At 37.4% G+C, this 27997-nt stretch overlaps 1 protein-coding gene across 1 annotated transcript in view; it reads right to left on the bottom strand.

Moving 5' to 3' along the window:
* Window positions 1-31: 31 nt before the first annotated feature.
* The window catches only part of LOC132130117 (serine/threonine-protein kinase 10-like), a 53013-nt gene continuing 25047 nt past the window's right edge, over window positions 32-27997 (bottom strand). Inside the window, exons 5-19 of the mRNA XM_059541771.1 lie at window positions 26645-26717; window positions 24413-24607; window positions 24110-24191; window positions 20262-20402; window positions 17501-18139; window positions 6747-6868; window positions 5150-5273; window positions 4280-4459; window positions 3231-3323; window positions 3020-3149; window positions 2812-2936; window positions 1618-1806; window positions 1418-1543; window positions 420-533; window positions 32-278 (exon numbers count right to left, since the gene is read on the bottom strand). Of these exons, the coding sequence (XP_059397754.1) occupies window positions 138-278; window positions 420-533; window positions 1418-1543; window positions 1618-1806; window positions 2812-2936; window positions 3020-3149; window positions 3231-3323; window positions 4280-4459; window positions 5150-5273; window positions 6747-6868; window positions 17501-18139; window positions 20262-20402; window positions 24110-24191; window positions 24413-24607; window positions 26645-26717 (2474 nt within the window). The 3' untranslated portion in view covers window positions 32-137. The remainder of the gene's footprint in view (window positions 279-419; window positions 534-1417; window positions 1544-1617; window positions 1807-2811; window positions 2937-3019; window positions 3150-3230; window positions 3324-4279; window positions 4460-5149; window positions 5274-6746; window positions 6869-17500; window positions 18140-20261; window positions 20403-24109; window positions 24192-24412; window positions 24608-26644; window positions 26718-27997) is intronic.

The raw sequence follows: 27997 nt of genomic DNA, 5'->3' as shown, positions 1-27997 counted from the left end.
TTCTAGTTATGCAGCTCAATTCCTCATGAATCCATCAATGTACTTTCATCTCCGTCGCCTGCTATTGAATGAATAAAGTGAGACGCGCTGCTCAAACTGCATGCACTGATTCCTGGGCACTTACAGACCGATCTGAATCATGTGGTGGACGAGTCGATGTACGGGAGGAACTTCGTGACTTTGTTTGGTGAGCCGACGTTCTGACACTGGGAATCATCACTCATCTTGAAGAAGATCTCCTGTTCTTTCTTCTTCAGGTTCAGTTCTTCCTCCAGGACCTGAGAGAGAGGAAACACTCGACTGATGTTTATTCACGTCAGCCAATAACGTTCGCTCTCATCACTGTAACAACACTATCATTTAAACACTAATGTTTTTATAGTTTGCTCTTATGCCTTTCGGTGTGATCTGAGCCAGACCTTCTTCCTGGGCTTGAGGTGCTCCCTCCACTCCTTCAGCTGCTGGTTGTGCTGCTCGTCCAGAGACTTCAGACGCTGCGTCTCGTTTTCTATCAGCAGGTGACACTTCTCATTCTGCAGGAGACACTCACACAGATCAGGCTAGGAGCACACATCACGGACACATCTGAAAGTGCATCGTTCCCCTCCGTCCACTCTGTTTTTGACAGAGCACCATTGTAGTGTGAGGGGTTTGAAAACAAAGACGCATGTTTAGTCGTCTGATGCATATTGTATCTGTAGATATTTACGTTTATACTGGTGTGTGCGGTTCACTTACACATATTTAGGAACTCTGCGAGATTATTAAGATTTAACAAATTAATTCCAACAAAGATTACTGAAAATGTGCTTTAAATTGCTGTGTAACATCACTTGAGCAAAGACACCTCTTTTGTCGTTTGACTTTCTTATGTTTTTTGTTTTATTTTTATTCTTTTTTTGCTTTTCTTCACCTAAATGGTACCAAACTTGGTGAATGTTTTCGCACTTGGCATGTGAACACAAACAAAAATAATGGATGTAAATAAATGAAAAATAAAAAAACTTGCATTGGAAACAAATGGAAAATTATTTTTCTCTAGCAGAAACATTTGGAACTGCGAACCAAACTAAATTTGGCATTCTTTTGTGATATCAACCTCAAATTCGGATCACATTTTGTTTAGATTTATGTCTTCTTTAAAAAAAAAAAAATAATAATAATAATAACAATAACAGTCCAAACTTAAGTCTGTGCTCTAAAGCATTCAAGAGTTACAACAGTTTAAGCTGGAAATGTCATTCTCAGGTCAAGGCTCAAAAAATATTTAAAAGGTGATAAATGATCAAACAAAAATATAGCACGTTAATTTCAATGAGGAAAAAACCCCAGTCATATTTAATTGCCATGTGGAACATGAAATAAGTACTGTGCATGGATGTCCTTTAGAAACACCTGCTGGAAACACTGCGCTCACCTGCAGCTGCTGCAGTTCTCTGGCGTTTCCCTCACACTCGCTGATCTTCTCCTTCATCTGGTTCTCATGTTTCTGCTGCTGGTGCAATCGCTCGGCCTTCTGCCTCTTCTCCTCCAGCCTGGAGAACTGAACAGAGAGAGAGAGAGGTCAAGGTCTCCGAGAGGAGGACACGTGCTGGCCGTCAGACAGACATGCTTTACCTGCTTGGTCTTCTCTCGGTCTTCTGAGGAGCTCCCGCTGGAGTTGATCCTCAGGCTCTTCTTGAACATGGCCATGCGTGTTTTGGCCTCGCCTCGCTGGATCTTGGGCAGTCTGTTCTTCTCCTGCTGCTGTCGGGCCTTGAGGAGCTCGATCATCCGCTGGTTGTAGCACTGCATCTGCTCCTGCTCCTGTGACAGCACACACAGTGTTAGAGCGCTAACATACAGCACGCTTCAGATGAAGGAAACATGGCAGCAGCCGTTAAACCTGAGGCCTTTGATCCAGGAACCGCCAGCGTGAGGCTAGAGTCTAAAAACAACTAAAACACTAAAGAGAGCTACACGGTACAAAGGCACTAAATGCTTTATGACCAAAAAAGGCACGATTTCTATGTTTCAAAATCATTCAAATTCAGTTTTGCTAATGAATCATTTAGACCGATTTGAACTGAATCACAAAAAAAAAGGACTGAATCTTTTCCTCTAGACCAATGTTATTTTAGTATTATATATTTTTGTAGTGTTTTATCTTCAATATTTTAAATTAGCTTTTATTTTTAGATTCTTAATTCTGGCTTATTTCTTTATTTATTTTTGTTATATGCTTGTGTTATTATTATGCGTATTTCTATTTTTAGTTGGAGTTCAGTTTTGGTTATGTATTTTTTTTTTTTCATTTTCATTATTAATATAATAATAATAATAATTATTATTATTATTATTATTAACTTATTCATACTGATTTATGAAGCAATTCGACTGAATCATTGAAAAGCAAAATACCAAAATTAACAAATTTTAATCTAATCAACAGTAATAATAACTGATATGAATGTCTAACCTAGAAAGTAATTTAAAACAGAGAATAATTACATGACTTATCCAGGTCTGGATAACACTTTATTTTATTTTATTTTATTTTATTTTATTTATTTTATTTATTTTATTTATTTTATTTATTTTATTTTATTATTTTATTTATTTTATTTATTTTATTTATTTTATTTATTTTATTTATTTTATTTTATTTATTTTAATGATTATTTCCAGGTTTTCTCATCAGACGAAGAGCAGCCAGGTAGTAATGCAGTCAGTCTGTCGGTGGAGATGCAGGCTGGCTCTCTCTTTTAGGTGGAGAATGGAAAAGGAGTAAAGATGAAGAAAGACTGGGATGGTTTGAGGATGCTTGCAGACCTTCTCATGTTTCTTGAGGAGCTGGTGTCTCTGCAGGAAGTACTGGTCCTTCAGCTGCTGTTTGAGAAGCTGGTGTCTCTCGTGCAAGTTCTTCTCTTCCAGATCCCACACGGTGGCTTCTCGCTCTGACACAAGACAACAGCACTCGGGTTGGAAGCACGCAGTCTACGTAAAAGATAAGGATGGTCTGGTCTGAGTGCATTTATACCTCTAAGGAGATTGTGTTTCTTGGCGAGACACTGGCGCTCCGTCTCGGAGATTTCCCGCTTGTTCTGAGCGATGATGCTCTTCAGAGTCGAGTCCAGAAAATCCCTCTGATCTGCCAGGAACTTCTCTTCCTGCACAGACAGGACACGACACACAAACCTTTGAGCGGCTCGGTTCAGTTTTGCACACACCGCTTTAAGGCTTTAACTGACCTCATCTGATTTCAACTGCTGAAAGTCGTTCATCTTGATCTTCAGACTTTCTTTCCTCTGACTCCGGGGCAGTTTCTCCACTTCCTGTTTGACCTGAGACAAAATAAAAGATTCAAGTGTTTCATTCTTTGTTGAAACACAATAATGCTTATATTTTATGCAAGACGATATGTTAGGTGTCAGTGTTTTTTCAGCACAGAACATCTAAATGTGTTTGTTTTTTGTTTGTTTGTTTCTTAATAAAATAAAAGTTACATCCTATACGCCTCCTATAAATTGAGCCAATATATAGTCATTAACTAGAGTCAGATTTTCTCTAAATCAACCATATTGCTTCTAGATGTTTACTCCACTTTTGAAAAAATGTAATAAAATCCTGTCAATCCTGTTTTGTTTCATCTGATCTTTGTTATCTTAAAAAAATAATAATAATAAATCATAAACGGTGATGTTAGATTTATAAAACATACAGGTCAGATTTTACTGCTAAATGCCAGAGCTCTTTAAAATCTCGTGGATTCTGATTGGCTGTAAATGTTTTCATCATTTACAAAAAAAAAAAAAAATAATAATAATAATCTTTCTGAAAATGATTCCAACAATTGTGTTTGTCTTTGTTGTTACTGCTATAGACTTTGGACTTTCTTAAATTATTCAGTATTTCTTAATCATCACTTTTTAAATTTTAGATAAAGTTCTAGAATATTATTTGCACACTTAAATATATTCATCAATTTATTTCATTATAATTATGGAAACTGAATTCATGGGAAGTTACATTTTTATTTATAATTTGAATTAGCTTTTATTTCTATATTTTTAGTTTTTATTTTAATTCTAGCTTAATATTTAGTAATTTTGTTAAATGCCTGTGTTATCATTATTAAGTTTATTTATTTTTAGTTAAATAGAATTCATCAATTTATTTCATTATTATAATGGAAACGTATTACCAGTAAAGTCTAAATTGAGTTTAGTGAGTTTAGTGAATCATCAGTGAAACGGAGCGTGTCTGGAGTGCACAGGGCTGATGTAACCGGGCGTCTCGCCTCTTTCTTCCTGTGCTTCATCTGCTCCAGGAACTTGTTGTAGGCTTTCTCTTGTTCGGCGCGGATGCGTTTGCCCTCGTCCCGCAGGTGCACCGTGTGCTCCGTCTCCATTCTCTCGATGGTCTGTTTCTGCTGTTTCTCCAGCGTCTCCAGCTCAGTGTCGTAGTATTTCTTCTTGGCCTGTCAGCAAAGCCACACAGTGAGATATCAGCACTAATTATTAACATTTTACACAGGCGTGCAATATTAGCAATATTTTAAGATTTTCTCCTGTTCCAGAAATGTAGTCCAGTTAAATGCACTCTTTAATTAACCCTTCCAAACGTGTATATACATATATAGCCTCAGGCCATCTGAGATGTAGATGAGTTTGTTTCTTCATCAGATCTGGAGAAATGTAGCATTACATCATTACTTGCTCTGCAGTGAATGGGTGCCGTCAGAATGCAGCTGATAAAAACATCACAATAATCCACAGCACTCCAGTGCATCAGTTAATGCCTCGATAAGCCAAAAGCATTAATGTTTAGAGCTGTTTTGGCTTGTAGATGGTGCGTGATCTGTGCAGATTCCTATTTGAGTTAAAAAACGTCTTAATGCTGGATGTGTTTCATCTTTTGTCTTCTCCAGATGTTCACTGATGGACTGGAGTGCTGTGGATTATTGTGTTGTTTTTATCAGACTCTCATTCTGACGGCACCCATTCACTGCAGAGCATCCATTGATGAGACACTGATGCAATGCTACATTTCTACAAACCTGATGAAGAAACAAACTCGTCCTGATCTGGGATGACCTGAGGGTGGTGTCCTGTCTTCATTTCCTAAAGTCTAGAGAGTGCGTTGGCTGGTGGATGTCTGAGACGCTCACGTTCATCTCCTGGTCGAATCTGCGCTGCATCTGCTCCCGCTGATCTTTCAGCTTCAGGTTGAGCAAAGCCTGGGCGCGATGCTGCTCTTTCTGCAGCAGACGCAGATCTCGAAGCTCCTGACGCCTGTGTGTATGAACGAACATATACACATATTTGAGAGATCATTCAGGACTTGCAAGCATCCCTTGTGTTACACAATATCTGTAATCCCACAACTGTATGGCATTTTTTCTTCTGTCAAACATCTGTTTTGAAATCTCTGTGTTTTTCGTCCATACAGTTAAAGTCAATGTGGTTTAGTTACTTCTAATGTGTTCTGCAGACAGGTTTGTAACGACATGACGGTGAGTAAATGATGACAGAATTCTCAGTTTTGGGTGAACTGTCCCTTTAAGATGAACACGTGAAGTCTCCCGCCAACCAAACAATGTCCACAACACTGGTAATAAATCCTCATATTATTCTGATTTCTGAAGATCATGTGACACTGAAGACTGGAGGAATGATGCTGAAAATACAGCTTTAACTCACAAAAATATATTTTAAAGTATATTACATTTGTTTATTGTAATATTTCACAATATTACTGCTTGTTCTGTATTTTTGGTCAAATAAATGCAGCCTTGATGAGCAGAAGAGACTTCTTTTAAAAACCAAAAAAAATCTTACTGATCCCATATGTTTCAACTGCAGTGCGTGTGTGTACAGACATGGATGTGTGTGTGTGTGTGTGTATGTGTACAGTATGTGCATGTGTGTGTGTGTGTGTGTATACTGTATATACCGAATATTTTTTTATTTTTTGGTCAAATATGACCTGGATGTGTTCATTGCGAGACTGAGATGAAGCTGTGCTCTTTCCTGAGGTCAGCTGATTGATTAAAAATTCTCATGTAAGTTCACTATCACACCACTAGATGGCAGAGGTGTGTAGTTTTTGGGATCGTGTGTGTGTGTGTGTGTGTGTGTGTGTGTGTGTGTGTGTGGTGTGAGAGTGTGTGTGTGAGAGTGTGTGTGTGTGGTGTGAGAGTGTGTGTGTGTGTGTGTGTGGTGTGAGAGTGTGTGTGTGTGTGTGTGTGTGTGGTGTGAAGTGTGTGTGTGTGTGTGTGTGGTGTGAGAGTGTGTGTGTGGTGTGAGTGTGTGTGTGTGTGTGTGTGTGTGTGTGTGTGGTGTGTGTGTGTGTGTGTGTGTGTGTGTGTGGTGTGAGAGTGTGTGTGTGGTGTGAGTGTGTGTGTGTGTGTGTGTGTGTGTGTGGTGTGAGAGTGTGTGTGTGTGTGTGTGTGTGTGTGTGTGTGTGTGTGGTGTGAAACACATCATATATAATCTACTACCAGCATCTGAGGTGTTTCACAAGAATCCAGATGATAGATTGATCTGTTTAAGGGAGATCTGATCTCTTGGTTTGTCCTGTAACAGCGGCCCACTTCCTCTGGCTCTACACAAGCTTCTCTTGTGTATTTATGTCCCATTCAGAAAGGACGAGGTCTTGGATCTGAGGCCTAAAATAGTCTGTTTACTCAGCCGAAATGCAAGAACAAGTGGGAAAACATTGCCAGATTTTTTTTTTTTGAGTTTGATTAAAGAAGGTGAACTTGCCTGAGGAACCTCATCTCCTCGTCTTTCTTCTCGTCGTCAGAGATGATTTTGGAGGTGGTGACGCTCAGCTCAACACCGTCCACCAGGAACCTACGCGTGCGCTTGAGCGTCTTCTTGGAGTCCTGGTGGAAAAACAAATGAGAGACAAATGGTAGTGAGAAAAAACATGAAAAAGGAGCATGTAACGGGTGTGGTAGCAGGATTTTCGGGAACTGTGGATTAAAATATATAAAGGAAAGGAAAAGAAAGGAATGACAAGCAGAAAGACTTGCTAGTGGGGTTGCCAACACAGCAGTTCTTCTTTCATTTAGTTTAACTCCTAATATTATAAACCTTTATTAAAAAATATATATATATATATATATAAATAAATAAACTACACACCACCGCTCAAAAGTTTGGGATCATTAAGATGTATTTTTTCTTTCAAAGAAGTCTCTTCTGCTCATCAAGGCTGCATTTATTTGATTTAAAATACAATAATAGAAATGTTGTGAAAAATAACTGATAAACGGCTCCTTAATATTTTTTGGAACATGTGATACTGTTTTTTGGGATTCTTTGATTAATTAAAATTAAGAAGAAGAAAAAATTCAAAATATAAATCTTTAGTCACAAGTTTGGGGTCAGTAAATGTTTTTATTTTATTTTTTAAAGTATTTAATACTTTTATTCAACAACGATGTGTTTAATTGATTAAAAAATAATAATAATAAAGACTTATATTGTCAGAAAAGAGAAAAGATTTAGATTTGGAATCTTTTTTTTTTTTTAATTCATCAAATAATCCTGAAAAAAGTATCATGGGTTCCTAAAAAATATGAAGCAGCACAACATTTTCCAACATTGATAATAAATCAGTATATTACAGTGATTTCTGAAGATCATGTGACACTGAAGACTGGAGGAATGATGCTGAAAATACAGCGGAGCATCACAGAAATACATTACAGTTTAAAGTATATTAAAATACAAAAACATTTTAGAATACAATCCTAATGAATACAAATGATAAGAAAAAACTAAGATGAAACATGGTTATTTCAATGAAAAAACATTTAATGTGAAATTATAATACAGGGAATTCTGGGAATGTCAATTTAAGGGTTTTCACTGTAAAATATGTTTTTTTTTTCACTTGCAAAAACTGTATTTTACTGTAAAATTACAAGAAATGTCCATTATAGTTTTTAACCATACTGTGTAGTAAGGGAACTTACCGTTAACCCGTTAATAGTATTTTACCTGTAGCATTTTTACAGTCTTTTACAGTTAAAATCATGCTCATTCTTTACAGCGTGTCTATATACAGTCTGATCATATTCCAGTGCACTGCCTTCGCCCATAGCCTTTATTGTGCTGCGCTATAATCTTCAGAAACTGGTTTTGAACCCGGAACATTACTTTAAATGAAGTCATTCATTTCAGGCGACTCGTCTGTGAAGCTCACGTCAGATTTTCCATCCATTCCTCCCAAACGCTCTTTGTCTCTGGTGCATTCAGCATTGTGCATCAGTCACTATGTGATGATTGTTGAAGGCACCAGAGAACGGCCTCATTTCTCATGTTTCTCCAGCGTGATTCAGACACTGCACTTTCTCTTGTTCTTCAGTTCTGCGTGATCAGTATGCTTCAGTAACAGGTTTAGCAAACACTGGTGCATGCACACTGCATCGTGTGGAAACCACATCACAGGATACAGTGGCTGTGACTGTTTGCTCAGCTGCGCTCAATAGACACAGGTCTGAGAAGTGATGATGACCAGATCCAATAAAACACCATTTCAACAGTGAAACCACAAAGCATCCAGATCATTGACTTCTTTATAGTTAGTTTTTCCACAAATACTGACGTGATGTTTAAATACTCACAATCAATACAATACTTTTTGTTTTTTTTTTGAGAGAGAGAGAGATTGCCCCTCGTACTCTCAGTCTGCCGTTCTCGTTCTGCTCATGACTTCCTGTCTGAACTGGCTTTACAGGATAACAGCAATCTCACTGCTTCCTGTTCACATCCTTCACATGGGGTTGCTTACTCATTTCGTCTTTCTTGCTCTAGTTCAACTGTTCATTATGACTCCAACTCTATCAATCAGTGTTAGTTTAGTATATGCATGCATGCACAGTTGTGGCCAAAAGTTTTGAGAATTACATAAATATTGGAAATTGGAAAAGTTGCTGCTTAAGTTTTTATAATAGCAATTTGCATATACTCCAGAATGTTATGAAGAGTGATCAGATGAATTGCAATAGTCCTTCTTTGCCATGAAAATTAACTTAATCCCAAAAAAACCTTTTCACTGCATTTCTTTGCTGTCATTAAAGGAGCTGCTGAGATCATTTCAGTAATCGTCTTGTTAACTCAGGTGAGAATGTTGACGAGCACAAGGCTGGAGATCATTATGTCAGGCTGATTGGGTTAGAATGGCAGACTTGACATGTTAAAAGGAGGGTGATGCTTGAAATCATTGTTCTTCCATTGTTAACCATGGTGACCTGCAAAGAAACGCGTGCAGCCATCATTGCGTTGCATAAAAATGGCTTCACAGGCAAGGATATTGTGGCTACTAAGATTGCACCTAAATCAACAATTTATAGGATCATCAAGAACTTCAAGGAAAGAGGTTCAATTCTTGTAAAGAAGGCTTCAGGGCGTCCAAGAAAGTCCAGCAAGCGCCAGGATCGTCTCCTAAAGAGGATTGAGCTGCGGGATCGGAGTGCCACCAGTGCAGAGCTTGCTCAGGAATGGCAGACGGCAGGTGTGAGCGCATCTGCACCCACAGTGAGGACAAGACTTTTGGAAGATGGCCTGGTGTCAAGAAGGGCAGCAAAGAAGCCACTTCTCTCCAAAAAAAACATCAGGGACAGATTGGTCTTCTGCAGAAAGTATAGTGAATGGACTGCTGAGGACTGGGGCAAAGTCATATTCTCCGATGAAGCCCCTTTCCGATTGTTTGGGGCATCTGGAAAAAGGCTTGTCCGGAGAAGAAAAGGTGAGCGCTACCATCAGTCCTGTGTCATGCCAACAGTAAAGCATCCTGACACCATTCATGTGTGTGGTTGTTTCTCATCCAAGGGAGTGGGCTCACTCACAATTCTGCCCAAAAACACAGCCATGAATAAAGAATGGTACCAAAACACCCTCCAACAGCAACTTCTTCCAACAATCCAACAACAGTTTGGTGAAGAACAATGCATTTTCCAGCACGATGGAGCACCGTGCCATAAGGCAAAAGTGATAACTAAGTGGCTCGGGGACCAGAATGTTGAAATTTTGGGTCCATGGCCTTGAAACTCCCCAGATCTTAATCCCATTGAGAACTTGTGGTCAATCCTCAAGAGGCGGGTGGACAAACAAAACCCCACTAATTCTGACAAACTCCAAGAAGTGATTATGAAAGAATGGGTTGCTATCAGTCAGGATTTGGCCCAGAAGTAGATTGAGAGCATGCCCAGTCGATTTGCAGAGGTCCTGAAAAAGAAGGGCCAACACTGCAAATACTGACTCTTTGCATAAATGTCATGTAATTGTCGATAAAAGCCTTTGAAACGTATGAAGTGCTTGTAATTATATTTCAGTACATCACAGAAACAACTGAAACAAAGATCTAAAAGCAGTTTAGCAGCAAACTTTTGGAAAACTAATATTTATGTAATTCTCAAAACTTTTGGCCACGACTGTATATTAATATGTATACACTGAAGTTCAAAAGTTTGTGATCAGTAAGATCTTTAATGTTTTTAACCCTCTGGGCTTCTTCGCCCGAAAACGGCATAGCAAAGGAAATGAATGGGAAATACGAAAAAATAGGAAAACTCAGAGAAACCTTTGGTGAACCTATTTCAAATCTTCCATTTATGTCTAAAATTTTAGAAAAAGTTGTGTCTGCTCAATTGAGCACCTTCCTGCATAAAAATGATCTGTATGAAGAATTTCAGTCAGGTTTTAGGCCCCACCATAGCACAGAAACTGCACTTGTTAAAATTACAAATGACCTGCTTCTTGTGTCAGATCAAGGCTGCATCTCATTTCTAGTCTTACTTGATCTTAGTGCTGCGTTCGACACCATAGATCATGACATACTCATAGATCGATTACAAAACTATACAGGTATTCAAGGGCAGGCTCTAAGATGGTTTAGATCCTACCTGTCCGATCGCTACCATTTTGTTTACTTAAATGGGGTGTCATCTCATTTATCATCAGTAAAATATGGAGTGCCACAAGGATCCGTCCTAGGTCCCCTTCTATTTTCAATATACATGTTGCCCCTTGGTAATATTATTAGAAAATACGGAATAAGCTTCCACTGTTATGCTGATGATACTCAGCTATATATTTCAACGAGACCAGATGAAACTTCCCAATTATCTAAGCTAACAGAGTGTGTTAAAAATGTAAAAGATTGGATGACAAATAATTTTCTCCAATTAAATTCAGATAAGACAGAGATATTAATTATTGGACCAAAAAACACCACACAGAATCTTGTAGATTACAATCTGCAACTAGACGGATGTACTGTTACTTCCTCTACAGTCAGAAATCTGGGTGTTATATTAGACAGCAATTTGTCTTTTGAAAATCATATTTCCAATGTTACAAAAACTGCATTCTTCCATCTTAGAAACATTGCCAAGCTACGAAACATGTTATCTGTTTCTGATGCAGAAAAGCTAGTTCATGCATTCATGACCTCTAGACTGGACTATTGTAATGCACTTCTAGGTGGTTGTCCTGCTTCGTCAATAAACAAGCTACAGGTAGTCCAAAATGCAGCAGCTAGAGTCCTTACCAGGTCAAGAAAATATGATCATATTACCCCAATTTTACAGTCTCTGCACTGGCTACCTATTAAGTTCCGTATCTGTTACAAATTATCATTACTTACCTATAAGGCCCTAAATGGTTTAGCTCCTGCGTACCTAACTAGCCTTCTACCACGCTACAACCCATCACGCACCCTAAGGTCACAAAACGCTGGACTTTTGGTAGTTCCTAGGATAGCAAAGTCCACTAAAGGAGGTAGAGCTTTTTCACATTTGGCTCCCAAACTCTGGAATAGCCTTCCTGATAATGTTCGGGGTTCAGACACACTCTCTCTGTTTAAATCTAGATTAAAAACGCATCTCTTTCGCCAAGCATTCGAATAATGTATCTCTTAAATTGTGAGTGTAGTTGCATCTGCATTTTTATTCTTTAGCTTGGGTTAAACTAATTTTACTTTGTTGGATCAGCAGCTATGCTAATGATGTCTCTATCTTGTTTCTATGTTTTGCCACGGGATTTACATCCCGTGGTAACTAGGATTTACACAAGCTCCAGTCTGGATCCAGAACACCTGAGAAGAGATGATGCTGACCCTCAGAGGACCCCAGATGATCCTAACCTTGAATCAACAAACAGAACTAACAATTATTGCTACATGTGTGACTGCATCATATAATTACTATTAATTAATAATATTGATAGTTCATCATCTAGCTGACTACGTCTTGTATTATTATTATTATTTTTAATTTTCTGTAAAGTTGCTTTGTAACGATTTGTATTGTAAAAAGCGCTATACAAATAAACTTGAATTGAATTGAATTGAATTGGTGGTACAAGCTACAGATCAGTAAATGTGCTGACAAAAAGTGTACAGCAATGAAGGGGTGACACTCTAGAACATCAAGAGTGCAAATAAGACCCCCCCCCCCCACACACACACCCACGCACACAAACACACACACACATACACAGATAAACTGGCGACTGCAACAGCAAATTTGTAGAATATTCCACATAAAATCAATAAATGAAAAAAAAAACTTGCTCAAATGCACACACACACACACACACACACACAGAGAGAGAGAGAGAGAGAGAGAAAGAGAGAGAGAGAAAGAGAGAGAGAGAGAGAGAGAGAGAGAGAAAGAGAGAGAGAGAGAGAGAGAGAGAGAGAGAGAGAGAGAGAGAAAGAGAGAGAGAGAGACTGGTAAGACTGCAACAGCAAATTGTGAGAATATGCAAAAATAAATAAATAAAAAATACAAAAGAGACTCTCGCTCAAATGCAACACACACACACACACACACACACATTCACTCACACATACACACACACACATTGTGTTCCCTTTCTAACCAAATGCTATAGTTTCCTCTCTTGTGTTATGGCTGCGGTCGTAACAGATTGTAATCATAATGCAAAACCTGATACTTATCTAAACATTTTTGTTAAGAAAATAAAGTAATCATCTTTTAGAATATCTAAATGAATATCTAAATAAAAAAAAACGAATAAGATAGAGAAATCATGTCTAAAACAACAAAAGGAATCAAAAAGCCTTTCTATATAGGATATATAGGAAGCTATAGACAGCCTACAGGCTGGTACAGGACATTACACAAAAGTGGCTATTTTTTAAAGCCACTAGATGAAGTTCTTCTCCTGGAACATTTTTTTTTAGGCTGGCACTCTATTTTGATGTGAAATGCTGCATTTATTGATTTTTTTTTTTAAATAAATATAAAATAAAAAATGATATATTAATTCTAATGGAAAAATAGCTCATAAAAATTATATAATTAATGCAAAGTATCATAAAAAATTCAAATAATTCTAAATAATAATCAGAAAACATTATAGAACAAAAATATATTTGATTGGTTATCCTGGGAAAAAGTAAAGTACAATTTTAAGGCTTCGCCCGTTTTCGGGCGGGAGGAAGCTAAGTGTGACCTATTTACGAAGAAGCCCAGTCTCTTCAACTTCAACTTCCTATTTTTCATATACTTTAAAGTGTAATGTATTTCTGCGATGCTCCGCTGTATTTTCAGCATCATTCCTCCAGTCTTCAGTGTCACATGATCTTCAGAAATCAGAATAATATGAGGATTTACTGCTCAAGGAATATTATTACAGTTGAAAATGGCTTTGCTGCTAAATGTTTTTGTGGAAAACCTGACACTTTTTTTCAAGAATTATTTGAGTATAAAGAATGAAAAAAAGTAAATACAATAAATTAATAATTTATAAAAAAAATAATAATAATAATCTTCTTGACCCCAAACTGTTGAATGGTAGTGTATATCAACAGGTTTAAATGTTGTTTAATGTAAGCCTTATCATCCTTAATTGTTTATATCATTACAAAATGTAACAATATTATCATCCAGTTCATTATACGAAGCTGGATATAGAAATATGTCCACGTTTCTCCACATACAAACAAAATACTCATTTAAGATGAGAATATATACTATATAGAGCAAAATATATAGTCACAAAAATGTAAACCCCATTATCAGCCAGCTTTAACTGCAAAATGGGACTGTAAGATGTGAAAATATTAAAATGCTACATCATTTTCTGCAAAGCTGCTTTGAAGCAGAGGGTTGTGTAAAGCACTACATTAATAAATCTGACTTGACTGAGAATTAAAGCAGGTTTTCAGATACCTTGGAAACACTTCCTTTGTTTGGCAAGATTTTGCTTTGTTAAACCTACAAAACAGAAATCATGACTTAAATTGCAGGGTTGTCAGTAAATTACAGGGCTGTCGCTTGGCCATGCTGCTTGGTGAGTCTCTTTTAAGGACTTTTAAGCAAAATTCATTCGATCGACTTCGGCACAACAGATCTGGACTGTTTTTAGTTTTAAAAGTGAATTCTTGTTATAATCGGTTATGGGGAAAGTCACTTTTAATAGCTTTTTTAATCTCACCTGGGCTAGGAGTGCTTGTCTGTTTTTAATAAAAAAAAGTTATATTTTTGGCAAATTTAAAGATTCTTTCACACCAAAAGTGCAATACATAAGCCTCGGGCTGAAGGAAATGTGACTTCACGTCTGTACAGTAGAGGACGCAGCTTAAACAAACCTTCTGGATTACATGAAGAATAGGACACAGAAGAAAAATCAACACCATTCAGCAATTAATAATTGAAACACAAATGCCATGTTTATCTAAAGTCATTTTTGCTTATTAGTACGGTTGCATCGGATCTTCGAAAGTTAACAGCAACAAACACACTGTTTAATAAAATGGTATTAAATACATAAAGGATATTTGTGTCCGTTTATTTAGTTATCGCAGGTTTGCGTCATATTCTGAGTTTGTATTTCACAGTTTTTGCTCATATTGAGGAATACTGAATCTGTTTTAGTGTGAGTGAGATTTAGTCCAGAATTACAGTAAAATCATGTTCACACAGAGAACACAACGCCTCTGAACTCACTCCTGATTCTCTCATCATGAGGACAGGAGAGCTGTCAGTCAATACATGAGAAAACCAGGTAAGAGGCATTACTTATTTGAAAAAGTAACTCCTGTTAATTAAAAAGTAATGTGTTGCTTTACTAGTTACTTGGAAAAAGTCATCCGAGTATGTTATTTGTAATACGTTACCCCGAACAATAGTAACAATAACGGCATTTTAATACTTTTACTGATGATGCTAAGCAAAGTTCAGCACGTTCCTGGTTTGTCTGAATATATGGAGAAACGTGTCTCTCAGCACAGAGTTGCAGTAAGGATGGTTTCTGCTGGTGTCTGCAGACAGACTCGGTTTTGTTTGACAGCGTCCACACCCTGTTTGAGCTCTGTACCTTCACTGTACTGCTGAGAGTAACGCCCTGCTCCAAAACCTTCCACCGGCTCTCATAAGCAGGGCTCTGTTCTGCTGCGCAGCTGGCACTGCGACGGTCAACAGACGAGCACATAGCGAAAGAGAGCTCAAGTCAGAGTATAAGTGAAAGCAGGAGTGTTAAAGACCAGGTTTGTCATTGGTGTTCTATGCAGGGATCCATGTTTACAGATCCGGCACACACTTTGGTTGCACCAGAAGGGGAGTTGAGGTTTTAAGGCAATAACAATCATTTCATAAGTGCAGTTACTAAGATAATATTACATATTTTGACTCCTGGAAATGCACATTTAAAGGTATAGTTGACGCAAAAATAATTTACTCACCCTCAAGTTATTCTAAATCTGTATGTGTTTCTTTCTTCAGCTGAACATAAAAGAAGATTTTTTTGAAGGATGTTGGAGCTGCTGGTAGTTGCCGGTTATCAGTTGCTGTTAGATATTGACTTTCTTAGTATGAAAAATAAAATAAAAAATACTGTGGAAGTCAATGGCTACCAGCAACTTATAACTATCTCTTTAACAGTATAGTATTGAGTAGGTAGGATGCAGATAGAAGTGTAATAAAATTATATATTTAGATCATTCGAATCGGTGAGTTGTTAACCAGAGACTCGCTCTGATTGGATCATTCGAATCGGTGAGTTGTTAACTAGAGACTCGCTCTGATTGGATCATTCGAATCGGTGAGTTGTTAACTAGAGACTCGCTCTGATTGGATCATTCGAATCGGTGAGTTGTTAACTAGAGACTCGCTCTGATTGGATCATTCGAATCGGTGAGTTGTTAACTAGAGACTCGCTCTGATTGGATCATTCGAATCGGTGAGTTGTTAACTAGAGACTCGCTCTGATTGGATCATTCGAATCGGTGAGTTGTTAACTAGAGACTCGCTCTGATTGGATCATTCGAATCGGTGAGTTGTTAACCAGAGACTCGCTCTGATTGGATCATTCGAATCGGTGAGTTGTTAACCAGAGACTCGCTCTGATTGGATCATTCGAATCAGTGAGTTGTTAACTAGAGACTCGCTCTGATTGGATCATTCGAATCGGTGAGTTGTTAACCAGAGACTCGCTCTGATTGGATCATTCGAATCGGTGAGTTGTTAACTAGAGACTCGCTCTGATTGGATCATTCGAATCAGTGAGTTGTTAACCAGAGACTCGCTCTGATTGGATCATTCGAATCGGTGAGTTGTTAACCAGAGACTCGCTCTGATTGGATCATTCGAATCGGTGAGTTGTTAACTAGAGACTCGCTCTGATTGGATCATTTGAATCGGTGAGTTGTTAGCTAGAGACTCGCTCTGATTGGATCATTCGAATCGGTGAGTTGTTAACTGGAGACTCGCTCTGATTGGATCATTCGAATCGGTGAGTTGTCGACTAGAAACACGCTCTGATTGGATCATTCGAATCGGTGAGTTGTCGACTAGAAACACGCTCTGATTGGATCATTTCAAATCAGTGAGTTGCTGACTCCAGAACAGCTGCAGCCGAATCATACTCATTGGTGGTATGCACATGACCTAATAGCTAGGAATCGCTAACAGCAACTCAAATTCATAGGTTTTGCGTGGTTTACAGATACTCAAATCAGTCAAACTGAGAAACCAAAACCAAACCAGAATTTGAATAAAAGTTTAGTTTTATGTGCTGCTAACAGAACCAGTGGCCACAAAGCCTGTATATAAATAATTTCATATAAATGTGGGAATCACTTAAAATAGATTGTTTGCAAGTTGCTTAGCCTATATCCACCACCTCGATAGCAGGCAATCATTTCAATCTAGTTAAAAAAATCATTCCTCTTTAATAACTTAATAACTAGGTAAAACTCTGGTAATAGTGTCTAAACCAGCACGTTACAGACTTTCCTCCATTTTTTCCATTCTGCTTTACACTTCCCCATCCGTGTCATCAGAATCACGTGATTGCAAACAAGCTACACACAAATGAATCATTCAGTGCAATTTGTCACCCGATTTAACAAGTTCACTGAAAAGAATCAGCTAATTCAAGCACTGTGATAAATTTTTCTTTTACATCAGACCTTCTTGGATAGAAGTTCAGCAAACATGTCCAATTTAAATGAAAACATGACTCAAACACAGACTCACCCGTAAAGAGATGGTGCCCAAGTCTTTGTTGACGGACATATCACCGGACATGTTCAGGCTGATGTCCATGTTCTCACTTGTCACATCAGAGTATCGTTTTGATAACCTGCCGTTGGCATGAGGCAGCAAACTTTCCACATCCTCACCAGCCAAAGAGGACCTGTCGCTCATCCCAGACATGCGGTTGGTCGGCTCCTTGGACACGGTTTGGTTCAGCATGTCGTGTGGTTGCTGGCTAGGCATCTCCCTTGGATTGTGAGCATCCTCTGGTTCCTCTGGTTGCTCTGAGGGTTGCTCTGTGGAAGATTCGGATGACTCTGAAGGTCCTGGTGTTCTCAGCAAAGGCAGCTCTGGTTCGGTGCTCTCGACCGCCTTGGCATCCTCCTCGGAGGTGGGTGTACTCTTTCCATCATCGATGCCAGAGTCAGAGCTGAAGGTCTTACCTGATGCCTCACTCTCAGGTTTGTCGTGATCTTCCTCTGGCAACCTGTCACTGAGATCATCCTCCTGCTCTTTCAAAGGAGTTTCGGTGGACACAGGAGTCCTGGGCTCCTCCTCAAGCTCCACTGGAGCTTCATTGTGGCGATGGTCCCCATATAAACTGGTCTCATTAGTTTCTGATGGGTCTTTGATGGGGGCCTAGAAATAACAGACAGAAAGTGGCATTATAGGACTGGAGGCCAAGCTTCACAGGTTGACTACGGTTTGTCAGAGTAAACCAACAATGCTATGATTGCCCCAGTACCAAAACTGACTGAGAACACATAGAGATGATGTAGTGCTGTTAATAAAGAGGCTAAAGTTGGCGACAGGCCACGAACCAACAGCAAACTCATATACAGCTGCAGGCCTATTGTCCGGTGCTTTAACTCTAAAGTAATATGGACAGCATGTCTTTTGTTTAATTTTTAAATGAAGGCCAGATGAGAAGCGGAAGTATTTTGGAGCACACTGTACCATGTCAACACATGTACTGTGAACGGCCTAGAATAGATCTTTTAATGGATGTGAAAGTTGGGTGGGGGCACAGTTTCTGTTACAGTCAGATTACATGAGCGGAAGAGAAGCGTCAACAATATTGTGCTTTGAAGGCTACTTCGAGGTGTAGGACGTCCAGTGCCTTTTGTAATGGGAAACTAGAGGGCAGGGTTGCCAAGTCCTTGGTTTTCAGTGGAATTGGGCTACTTTTACACTGTTGTCGCAGGTTGTTTTTTAGTTTGCGGATTAAAGTGATCACCCCCAAAACAGTAGCTGACCGAGGGGAGTTCAAAACCATGGAAAAAAAAAACCACGATTCGGCTAGTTTCTAATAGTGATTGGGCTGGTTTCGTTTTGCACACCTGGTAACCTTGCTATAGAGGGTTTCTACAGGTTTTAAGAAGGTACATTTCAGATTTTAGACCTTTTTAAGAACAAAGCAATTTAATATTATGTATAATATGTCAATATGTTCTCTTAATAAAAAAAATGTCTAGTGAGTATACAATGAGTTGTATAGCAACACTTTAAAGCTTTAAATATACAACTTATAACAGATCACTTATTTATTATACAAAAAATAGCTTTGGATTCAAACAACTGTGGTCTCAAACACTACCTTCCTGAAGCTCAAACAGTAGAGCATGACATTTGCAACGGCAAGATCATTGGTTCCAATCCCAGGGAATGCAAGAACTTATAAAATGTATGTCTAACTTAAGTGCAATGTAAGTCATTGTGGATAAAGGCATCTGCCAAATGCATGAAGGTAAAATATATCTCCTGAGTACATTGCAAAAAGCGCTGTTCTTCCTCAGTATGTTTGTCTTGCTTTCCAGTGCAAATGTCTAAAGATTCTTAAATCAAGATACATAAGTCCCATTTTCTGAAAAATGATCAAAATGAAGTGAGTCTATGATTAAAACAAGAACAAATATCTGCCAGCAACTTCATTCAAAGGGAAAACAAGTTTTTTTAACTCCACTGACAGATCTGTTCTTGTTTTTAGCAAAAACAACAACAACACTTCATGAAATCTTCATTCTGCATACCAAGTATCTTGAGGTTAGAATGTTTAGATATATGTATTACTAAACCAAGAAAAAACAATACTGAGCAAGATATTCGTTTTTTGCAGTGCATGCAACATTTATTGCCATTACTAAGAATTGAGGACTTTTTGCAGCAATTTAAGACCTTTTTAAGGCATTAATTTGCGGAAGAGTGAATTTAGACTTTTTTAAAGTCAGACGTTGAAACATTAGCCATACAACCAGAGAAATGCACAATCTCATCTGATCTTGGGCACTTAGCAAAGTTTAGCTTGGTCAGCACTTGGATGAGAGACCACATTGAAAGTGTTTAAGACTTCTGGCTGTAATTACTTCATCAATGCATTGCATTGTGGGCACAGCATTCCCTGCTCTGTTGCATGCATCTAATATTGGCAATGATCATCCAGGTATTTTGTGTGTACATAAAACGTACTTACTGTATAGTTACATAACTAAAATGAGCACATATGTATCTGCATAATTCATTGTGTTATTGGCATGTTTGTGCTGCTTTTGTCTTTCTCATATACACCTGCAATGAATGATGGAATAAACTTTCCATACAATAACAATTACAGTTTTCAAACCACTAAACAAATATGTCTCTCTGTACGCCCTAAGCACTTTTCCATGAGCATTCCATATGCATTATTTGTACCCTCTATCTGCATATACTGAGAGATGTGTGATACAGTAACACAGGGGGTGATGAGTGAGAGGTGTCAGACCTGTACAGATGAGAGGTCAGCAGGGTCCTCGTCTTCTGCTTCTTCATGGTTGTCCTCGATCTCCTCCATCACCTCAGCCTTGGCCTCGGCCACCAGCTCTCTTAGCGGACGGTTGGACTTCACCGAACTGACGAAAGGATGCTGAAACACAGCACACACGTGGAAGGATTACACATAGCAGTAACTCCAAAACAGTTATTTATTTGTGCATAACAATAACATGCCACCTTTAGAAGCATACGCAATAAATAACATTATCTGGATAATGGAAATTGGGAGACTTTATGTGTTTTGATTCTGTGTCTTTCTACTCATTGAAAAGTGTTTCAGATGATCATATTAGCAGTCAAACCATAAACAGATTTAAAATTGCATGTGGCTTTGCAATGTTTAGAAATGAAACAATCAAATTAAATTGTAAGAGCAGTATATATATATCTGAAATGGTCCTAATTCAGTTTAGTTCACAGATATTTTGACTCGATATTTTGAAAATAATTATAAACATTATTTGACTTTGTATTTACTTTAGACTTAAAATATAATATATGGTTCTCTGATAGTGGCTAATGGTCAGACAAAGCATTGTCGTTCTGTTGTGAGCGCATTCACTGCAGTTTTTCATATCCGGTTCGCGAAAGAATCACTCGATGTAATCGGATCTTCTTGAACCAGTTCACCAAATCGAACTGAATCGTTTTAAACCGTTCGCGTCTCCAATACGCATTAATCCAAACATGACTTAAGCGGTTAACTTTTTTAATGTGGCTGACACTCCATCGGAGATTAAACAAACCAATATCCCGGAGTAATTCATTTACTCAAACAGTACACTGACTGAACTGCTGTGAAGAGAGAACTGAAGATGAACACCGTTCACGAGTCAAGAACCGTTTCTGTCAGACGCGTCTGATTCAAGAGCCGAGGAGCTGATGATACTGCGCATGTGTGATTCAGTGTGAAGCAGACTGACACACAGAGCGTCTGAACCGAACTGATTCTTTTGGTGATTGATTCTGAACTGATTCTGTGCTAATGTTATGAGCGCGGGTAAACCGAAGGCTTGAATCAAGAGCAATCATCGCAAATGACGCCATTACGTTGAGCGCAAAAGAACCAGTGAACCGTTTTCTTCAACCGGTTGAATCGAACTGTCCGAAAGAACCGGTTCTCGGAAAAGAACCGAACTTCCCATCACTTCTGTTGATCCGAAAACCGATGCAACCGGATATTGACTCGAGAACGAGTCAAGTTCATCTTCAGTTCTCTCTTCACAGCAGTTCAGTCAGTGTACTGTTTGAGTAAATGAATTACTCCGGGATATTGGTTTGTTTGAACTCAGAGGGAGTGTCAGACACGTAAAAAAAAAAAAAGTTAACAGCTTAAGTCATTTGTGGATTAATGCGTATTAGAGATGCGAACCGCTTAAAATGATTCAGTTCGATTTGGTGAACTGGTTCAAGAAAGATCCGGTTACATCGAGTGATTCGTTCATGAACCGGATATCACTACACTGCAGTGAACGCGCTCACAACAGACACGGAAGAGAAGACAATGCTGAATAAAGTCGTAGTTTTTGCTATTTTTGGACCAAAATGTATTTTTGATACTTCAAAATATTCTAACTGACCCTCTGATGTCACATGGACTACTTTGATGATGTTTTTCTTACCTTTCTGGACATGGATAGAAAGCCGTACACACAGCTTCAATGGAGGGACTGAGAGCTCTCGGACTAAATCTAAAATATCTTAAACTGTGTTCAGAAGATGAACGGAGGTCTTAGGGGTTTGGAACGACATGAGGGTGAGTTATTAATGACATAATTTTCATTTTTGGGTGAACTAACCCTTTAATGTCATGTGGTTTGGGCAGAAATGCCCATCCTTGACCTTTCAGATTGTCATAGGACTTGTGTTGGCATGGTATTTCACCTGAAATCCGCAAAGTTGGCTTTTCATTAAAAATTTTTTACAAAAATAAAATGTTCTTGAGTCTGGGGTTTAATTAGGAGAAGAGCTGAGTGAGATGAAGGTTGTGCGGTGCTCAGGTACCGAGGACTGAACTGTGAAAGCAGCAGTGTAATTGAGAGAAATGCTGCTCTCATCTATTATTCAGCTGAGTTGCACCTTGTTTAATTGAAGCGCCCCAGCTGCTGAGCGTTTGTGAGGGCGAGTCAAGAATTAAAAACATACAGCCAGCAATATCAATTACTGCAAAAACAACCAATGAAGAAACTACAGCCCAGTTCACACAACATGCATCATTAACTGCTTCCCAATTCATAGTTAGCAGAAAATAACCAATTTTGCCAACACCGACTTTGTATAAAAGTTGCTTTTGTGGAACATTCATATGATGCCTTTAGATGCATGTGATGTTGTTTCAGGTATGTTAAGGTCTCTTGACCTCCACTTTAGTTTTTGATGATCAGTTTAAACTACAGACCGACCTATAAAGACTTTGACTTTGCAGTAAATGTTTGGTACTCAGGATATAACAGAGATATATGAACTTAGCACACAACTCCTCACTGAAATGCGTGTGCCGCATATTAATGTCACCTTCAGCCCAACAAACACCTGTCTTCCAGGCTGCTTTGTATGCAGCCGAGCGTTAAATGAATATGTAACATGAAACACCCAGAAGTGAGAGTGCTATCAGAAAGTGAGCTGAAGTTCCTTTATATTGAGTATTGTGCTCTGCAGACGCCCAGAATTAACTTTGAACATGTGTGCCAATAGCGAGAGAATTTAGCAGTCACAAATTACTCGTAGTTTATGTAGGAAGTACAAATAAATTATTCATGTAAAAATAAATAAATAAATATGGCTCATACACAAGACATACCATTTTGATATCTGCATCAAATTAAATTTATAAAAGTGATTTTATATAGACAAAGCATATTAAATGCAATTAAACTGTACACTTTAATGTTTCAAATAACTTTTGTGAATAAAAATGGCAAAATATGGGTGAAATAATAATGACTGCTTCAAAGACGTATTCATGCAAAAATTAAACACCATGCTTATTCTTACTTTCAGTTATTAAAATATATTAAGAGAAAGTAATCATACTAAATTGTATTATATTTTCAAAGATTAAAAACATTTAGCAGACAAACAGGTCAAATCTAGTGGTTTGAAGGCAAAGACTGGTAAAGATTTTAAAATGACAATTAATTTGATTTTAGGGCTTCGCTGTGATTCCAAAATAGAGCCTTTTAATGATGCATTATGAGTTTCATACTTAATTACATTTTAGTGTCGGTCTTCTGTGTATCATGGTAAAAAATAATAATAATTTTAAATTAACTGGACACATTGTAATGTATGAAAACCCCTTTTCGTCTCTGAACCATTGTGTAACATTTAATGATATACTTGTAATTAATACAGGGGGGAAAAAAACTACTAATAAACATAAAAGCTACAAAGAGTAAATTATCCACTGAAGGCGAAGCGGTTTGAGGATCTGTGGGTTGTGATTTGAATCACTCATATCACTTACATTATCTTTGGTCAGATCATCACTCTTATGATTTTATGTGAACTATCGAGTTGCTGTTTCTAATAAAACTCCCGGCACATTCTGAAGCCAATTCAGGACTATTCTGGGCTGTTTTCATATGTACATGATCTTTTTCATTTTGTTTTGCTCAGCGGAAGGGTGGAGAAATATCCCAAAGGAAGAATGCAAACTGCTGTAATTCCCTTCATCCAGCAGCACAGGAAGTCTTGATGAGCCGTTTTAGAGTTTTGGGAGGTCATACATTTATTTGCACACACTGTATCAGAATGTGTTAAACTCCAGATGACAAGTGTATGAGTGAAACGCCTTACGTCTAGAAGCTGAGCAGCTGTCGGCCTCGTCTCAGGGTTTCTGTCCAAAGCTTTTTTCAGGAAATCGTTAAATTCCATCGACCTAAAATATACAAAACCATTAAAAATTCACCCGAGAGGGGGATACAATCTCTTATTGTGCAATAGTGATACAAAAAAAAACTTTTTAACATTCAGTCATATTCCATAAATGTTAAAAGCTATAAATCAAAGAAAAAAGCCCCAGCTGTGCTCACAGGACAGCCCAACTTTGGAAGAAATCTTACAGTAATGATGTTATTCACTGAAATCTTTGTGGCTCACCACTTGGCAGGCTGCTCCAGGGTGGGAGGCTCAGACTTGGCGATTTTTAGCAGGACCCTCATGGGGTTTAGCTCGTGGTGAGGCGGCTCTATCTGAGCCAGCTCGATCATTGTGATGCCCAGTGACCAGATGTCGGCTTTGTAGTCGTATGGAGCATCTTTCATGGTCTCGCACATCACCACCTCTGGAGCCATCCTGAACATACAAGAGACATCAGGAACGATCCAAAGCCAAAGGCCTCAAATACACTCTCCCAGTGAGGAAACAAGTATTAAAAGACAGAAATGCAGTAACCAATTACATTAACCAAGTTTTAAAAATAAATACTTAAAATGTTTGTAATCAGATTACAGTTACATTTTATGGATTACATGATTACGTATTATTCACAAAAATGGCAGTAAATTATTCACAATTCATTTGTTCACCCCAGTTCTGTTCAGTTTCCTGATAAACCTACTACTTATAACATGAGAGCATTGTTGGGGAAAGTTACTGCTAAAAGCAATGCGTTACAATATTGCGTTACTTTTTTAAAAAAGTAACTAATTAAGGGTTACATTATTACAGGAGAGCTGTCAGTCAGTACATGTTACTTATTTGAATAAGTAACTCAGATATATTCTTGTACATTAAAAAGTAATGTGTTACTTTACTAGTTACTTGGAAAAAGTAATTGGATTACATAACTCACGTTACTATTATATGATATGATATGATATTATCTTTAAAAAAATTACATTTTTATAATATATAGACAAAAATATTTCAAACCTGGCCAACTAATGTAAAGTTTTCATGGTTATTAATGTTTGTTCGTGTAATGTAGGGATTCCCAAGCTTTTTTTTTTTTTTGCTCTTTTTTTTTCAAGCCGAACCCCTTTAACTTACAATTTCTTTGCAACATATCTGCATGTTCACTGTTCAGATTGTCACACTGATCAATTTTAATTAGAAGTTTTTAAGATTTCTTTAATTATTAGCTTTTCATCAGTACTATAATTTTTTTCTCTCTCTCCATGAACACCAGTATGGCAGGCCCTGCAATATTTAATGCTTTTCATGATATTTAATGATAATGATCATGATAATTAATTATATTTCTTTCTCTTCATTTTTTTTTTTTATATTTTCCCATTTAGTACACAATAATCCCATTCAAGTCTATGTAATAAACGAGTTCGGTCAAAAGTAATGGAAAAGTAGTCAGACTACATTACCTTATATCTGCAATCCAGATTATATTACTAACTACTATTTTCATTATTTAACTTGTATTCAGTACTACAAGTAATCTTCCAAGAACTGTTCGCCAACGACTGAAAGAATTAACTACAAGCCACTAATAGAACCGATAACGTCTGTTTACGAGTCAGATGAAGAGGCACTAACATCAGCCAGCTCCTGTGAGCATCTAGAGGAAGCACAAAGGTAGGAAATATATTTAATATTAAACTGAACTCTAGTTAATGATTACTTTAGTTCTGTGGGACATGACAAGTCTGTCCCTTTCTATTAGCTTCATTGAAACGACATGATAATATACAATTACAATTTGTAGTTACGCACTGAACTTTCAGCAACTGAAGCAGTTTTGGAGGGTCGAATGTGTGTTTTATTAAATGTCATGAAAACAAGTGTTTTGTTGTTTTGTTTTTTTACAGCCACTACAGTAGAAACATAATTATATAATAAAAGATTCCCTTATGTGCAATTAAAAAGTTTATAAACACTAAAATTTAGTGTTGATTATTAAATACATTTGATTAATTAATTGATTATTGAATTAACAATATGTTTGGTTTCGATTTTGTGAAATTAAAGCTTTAATTTTTCAGAATTCCGTTGCTTTGGTGTAAAATTAAATTATGTGAATACATAATATATTGCTTAAAAGATTTGTTCTTATACATGTTGTTATTATTATGTAATAAACCTTGTGTTTTACATAACTGCATAATTATATTTTGCTTAAAATAATTTTTATTACCAAGCGAAACATAAAAATGTTAATTTATTTTTGCCATTAATTTTTTTTTATTTTTAGGAGAAACATTGCATTTTTAATTATCATGGGATTGTATCTAGTGACGTGTATGGAGAACCTGTTTGCAGTCAGTAAATATTAACAGACTGCTGTAAATATTAATAAGGATGATCTAATTATATCAACCTTGATACCTTTCTGCAGGAAGTGATTATGACAGCAGATCAGTGATTTATAGCTCTTACCAATATGGAGTCCCAATAAAAGAGTCTCGTCTTTGAAGAGTTTTTGTGTTTTTTGCAGAAACTCCAAAATCCGCTGCAACAAAAATCAGAAACTACATGAAGATTTTATCCCAGTTGTAAAAAATATCACGTTGCAATCTGTAAACCTCTAATACATAAGTAACACTAACATTCAAAAGTTTGGGATCAGTAAGATTTTTAAATGTTTTTGAAAGTAGTCTCTTCTGCTCACCAAGGCTGCATTTATTTGATTAAAAATACAGTAAAAACTGTAATATTGTGACATAGTATTACAGTTTAAAATAGCTGTGAATCAGTTAAAGTGTAATTTATTTCTGTGATGCTCCGCTGTATTTTCAGCATCATTCCTCCAGTCTTCAGTGTCACATGATCTTCAGAAATCAGAATAATATTATGATTTACTGCTCAAGAATAAATCTTAAAAACTTTTTTTTTTTGGAAAAATTTTTCCAGGATTCTTCAATAATAGAAAGTTCCTTCAGGTAGAATTCCTTTTTTACATTATTGGTGGTTTTCAATCTATTTTTGATCAATCTTTGATTTTGCTTCTTTTTGCAGCTGATATTTCCAGTAAGGGTTGAGGAAAAACATGCATGATTGTTTTGTCTATCAAACGCAGGGTTTGGATATATATTTATGTGCCTCCTCAGTCATTCGTGGAGCTGATGTTTGGAGGAACAGCATCTGAAGCACATGAGCATGTGAAAGTTTCTCTCACAGGAAGCAAGGCCTGATACTCTAGTATCTCTTGGCCTGACATTCTGAGGTAACATTAACCAACACACAACGAAACCACATTCAGTTACACGTTAAGCAGCATTCAGAGGGAATAATTCTCTCATTCAATCACTAAATCCGGTGAGACTGGAGTAGGGAAGTGTAATGAAATATAAACTAAGGGTGTGAGAGAGCTCAAAAGATTAGTAAGAGATATCTAGCTCTTTTACGAAACCTAGTGAGCTGCCTAAATAGAAAGCATTTTAAGGCATCACAGCCACACACCTGATCATTTTAATATGTCCCTACTGAATAAAAGTATTATATGAATGGTACTGACTGCTATTAATTTGTAGTATATTATGGCTTCCACAAAAATATTGTGCAGCACCACTGTGTTCAACATTGATAATAATCAGAAATGTTTCTTGAGCAGTAAATCATCATATTATTCTGATTTCTGAAGATCATGTGACACTGAAGACTGGAGGAACTATGCTGAAAATACAGCTGCACATCACAGAAATAAATTACACTTTAGCAGAGATTAACATACACATTCTTTTGTTATTTTTTTGATCTAATAAATGCAGCCTTAGTGGGCATAAAATGCCT

Source organism: Carassius carassius, chromosome 47, assembly GCF_963082965.1.
Source record: "Carassius carassius chromosome 47, fCarCar2.1, whole genome shotgun sequence".
Lineage (NCBI taxonomy): Eukaryota > Metazoa > Chordata > Actinopteri > Cypriniformes > Cyprinidae > Carassius > Carassius carassius.
This window is presented reverse-complemented; position numbering and strand designations above follow the sequence as displayed.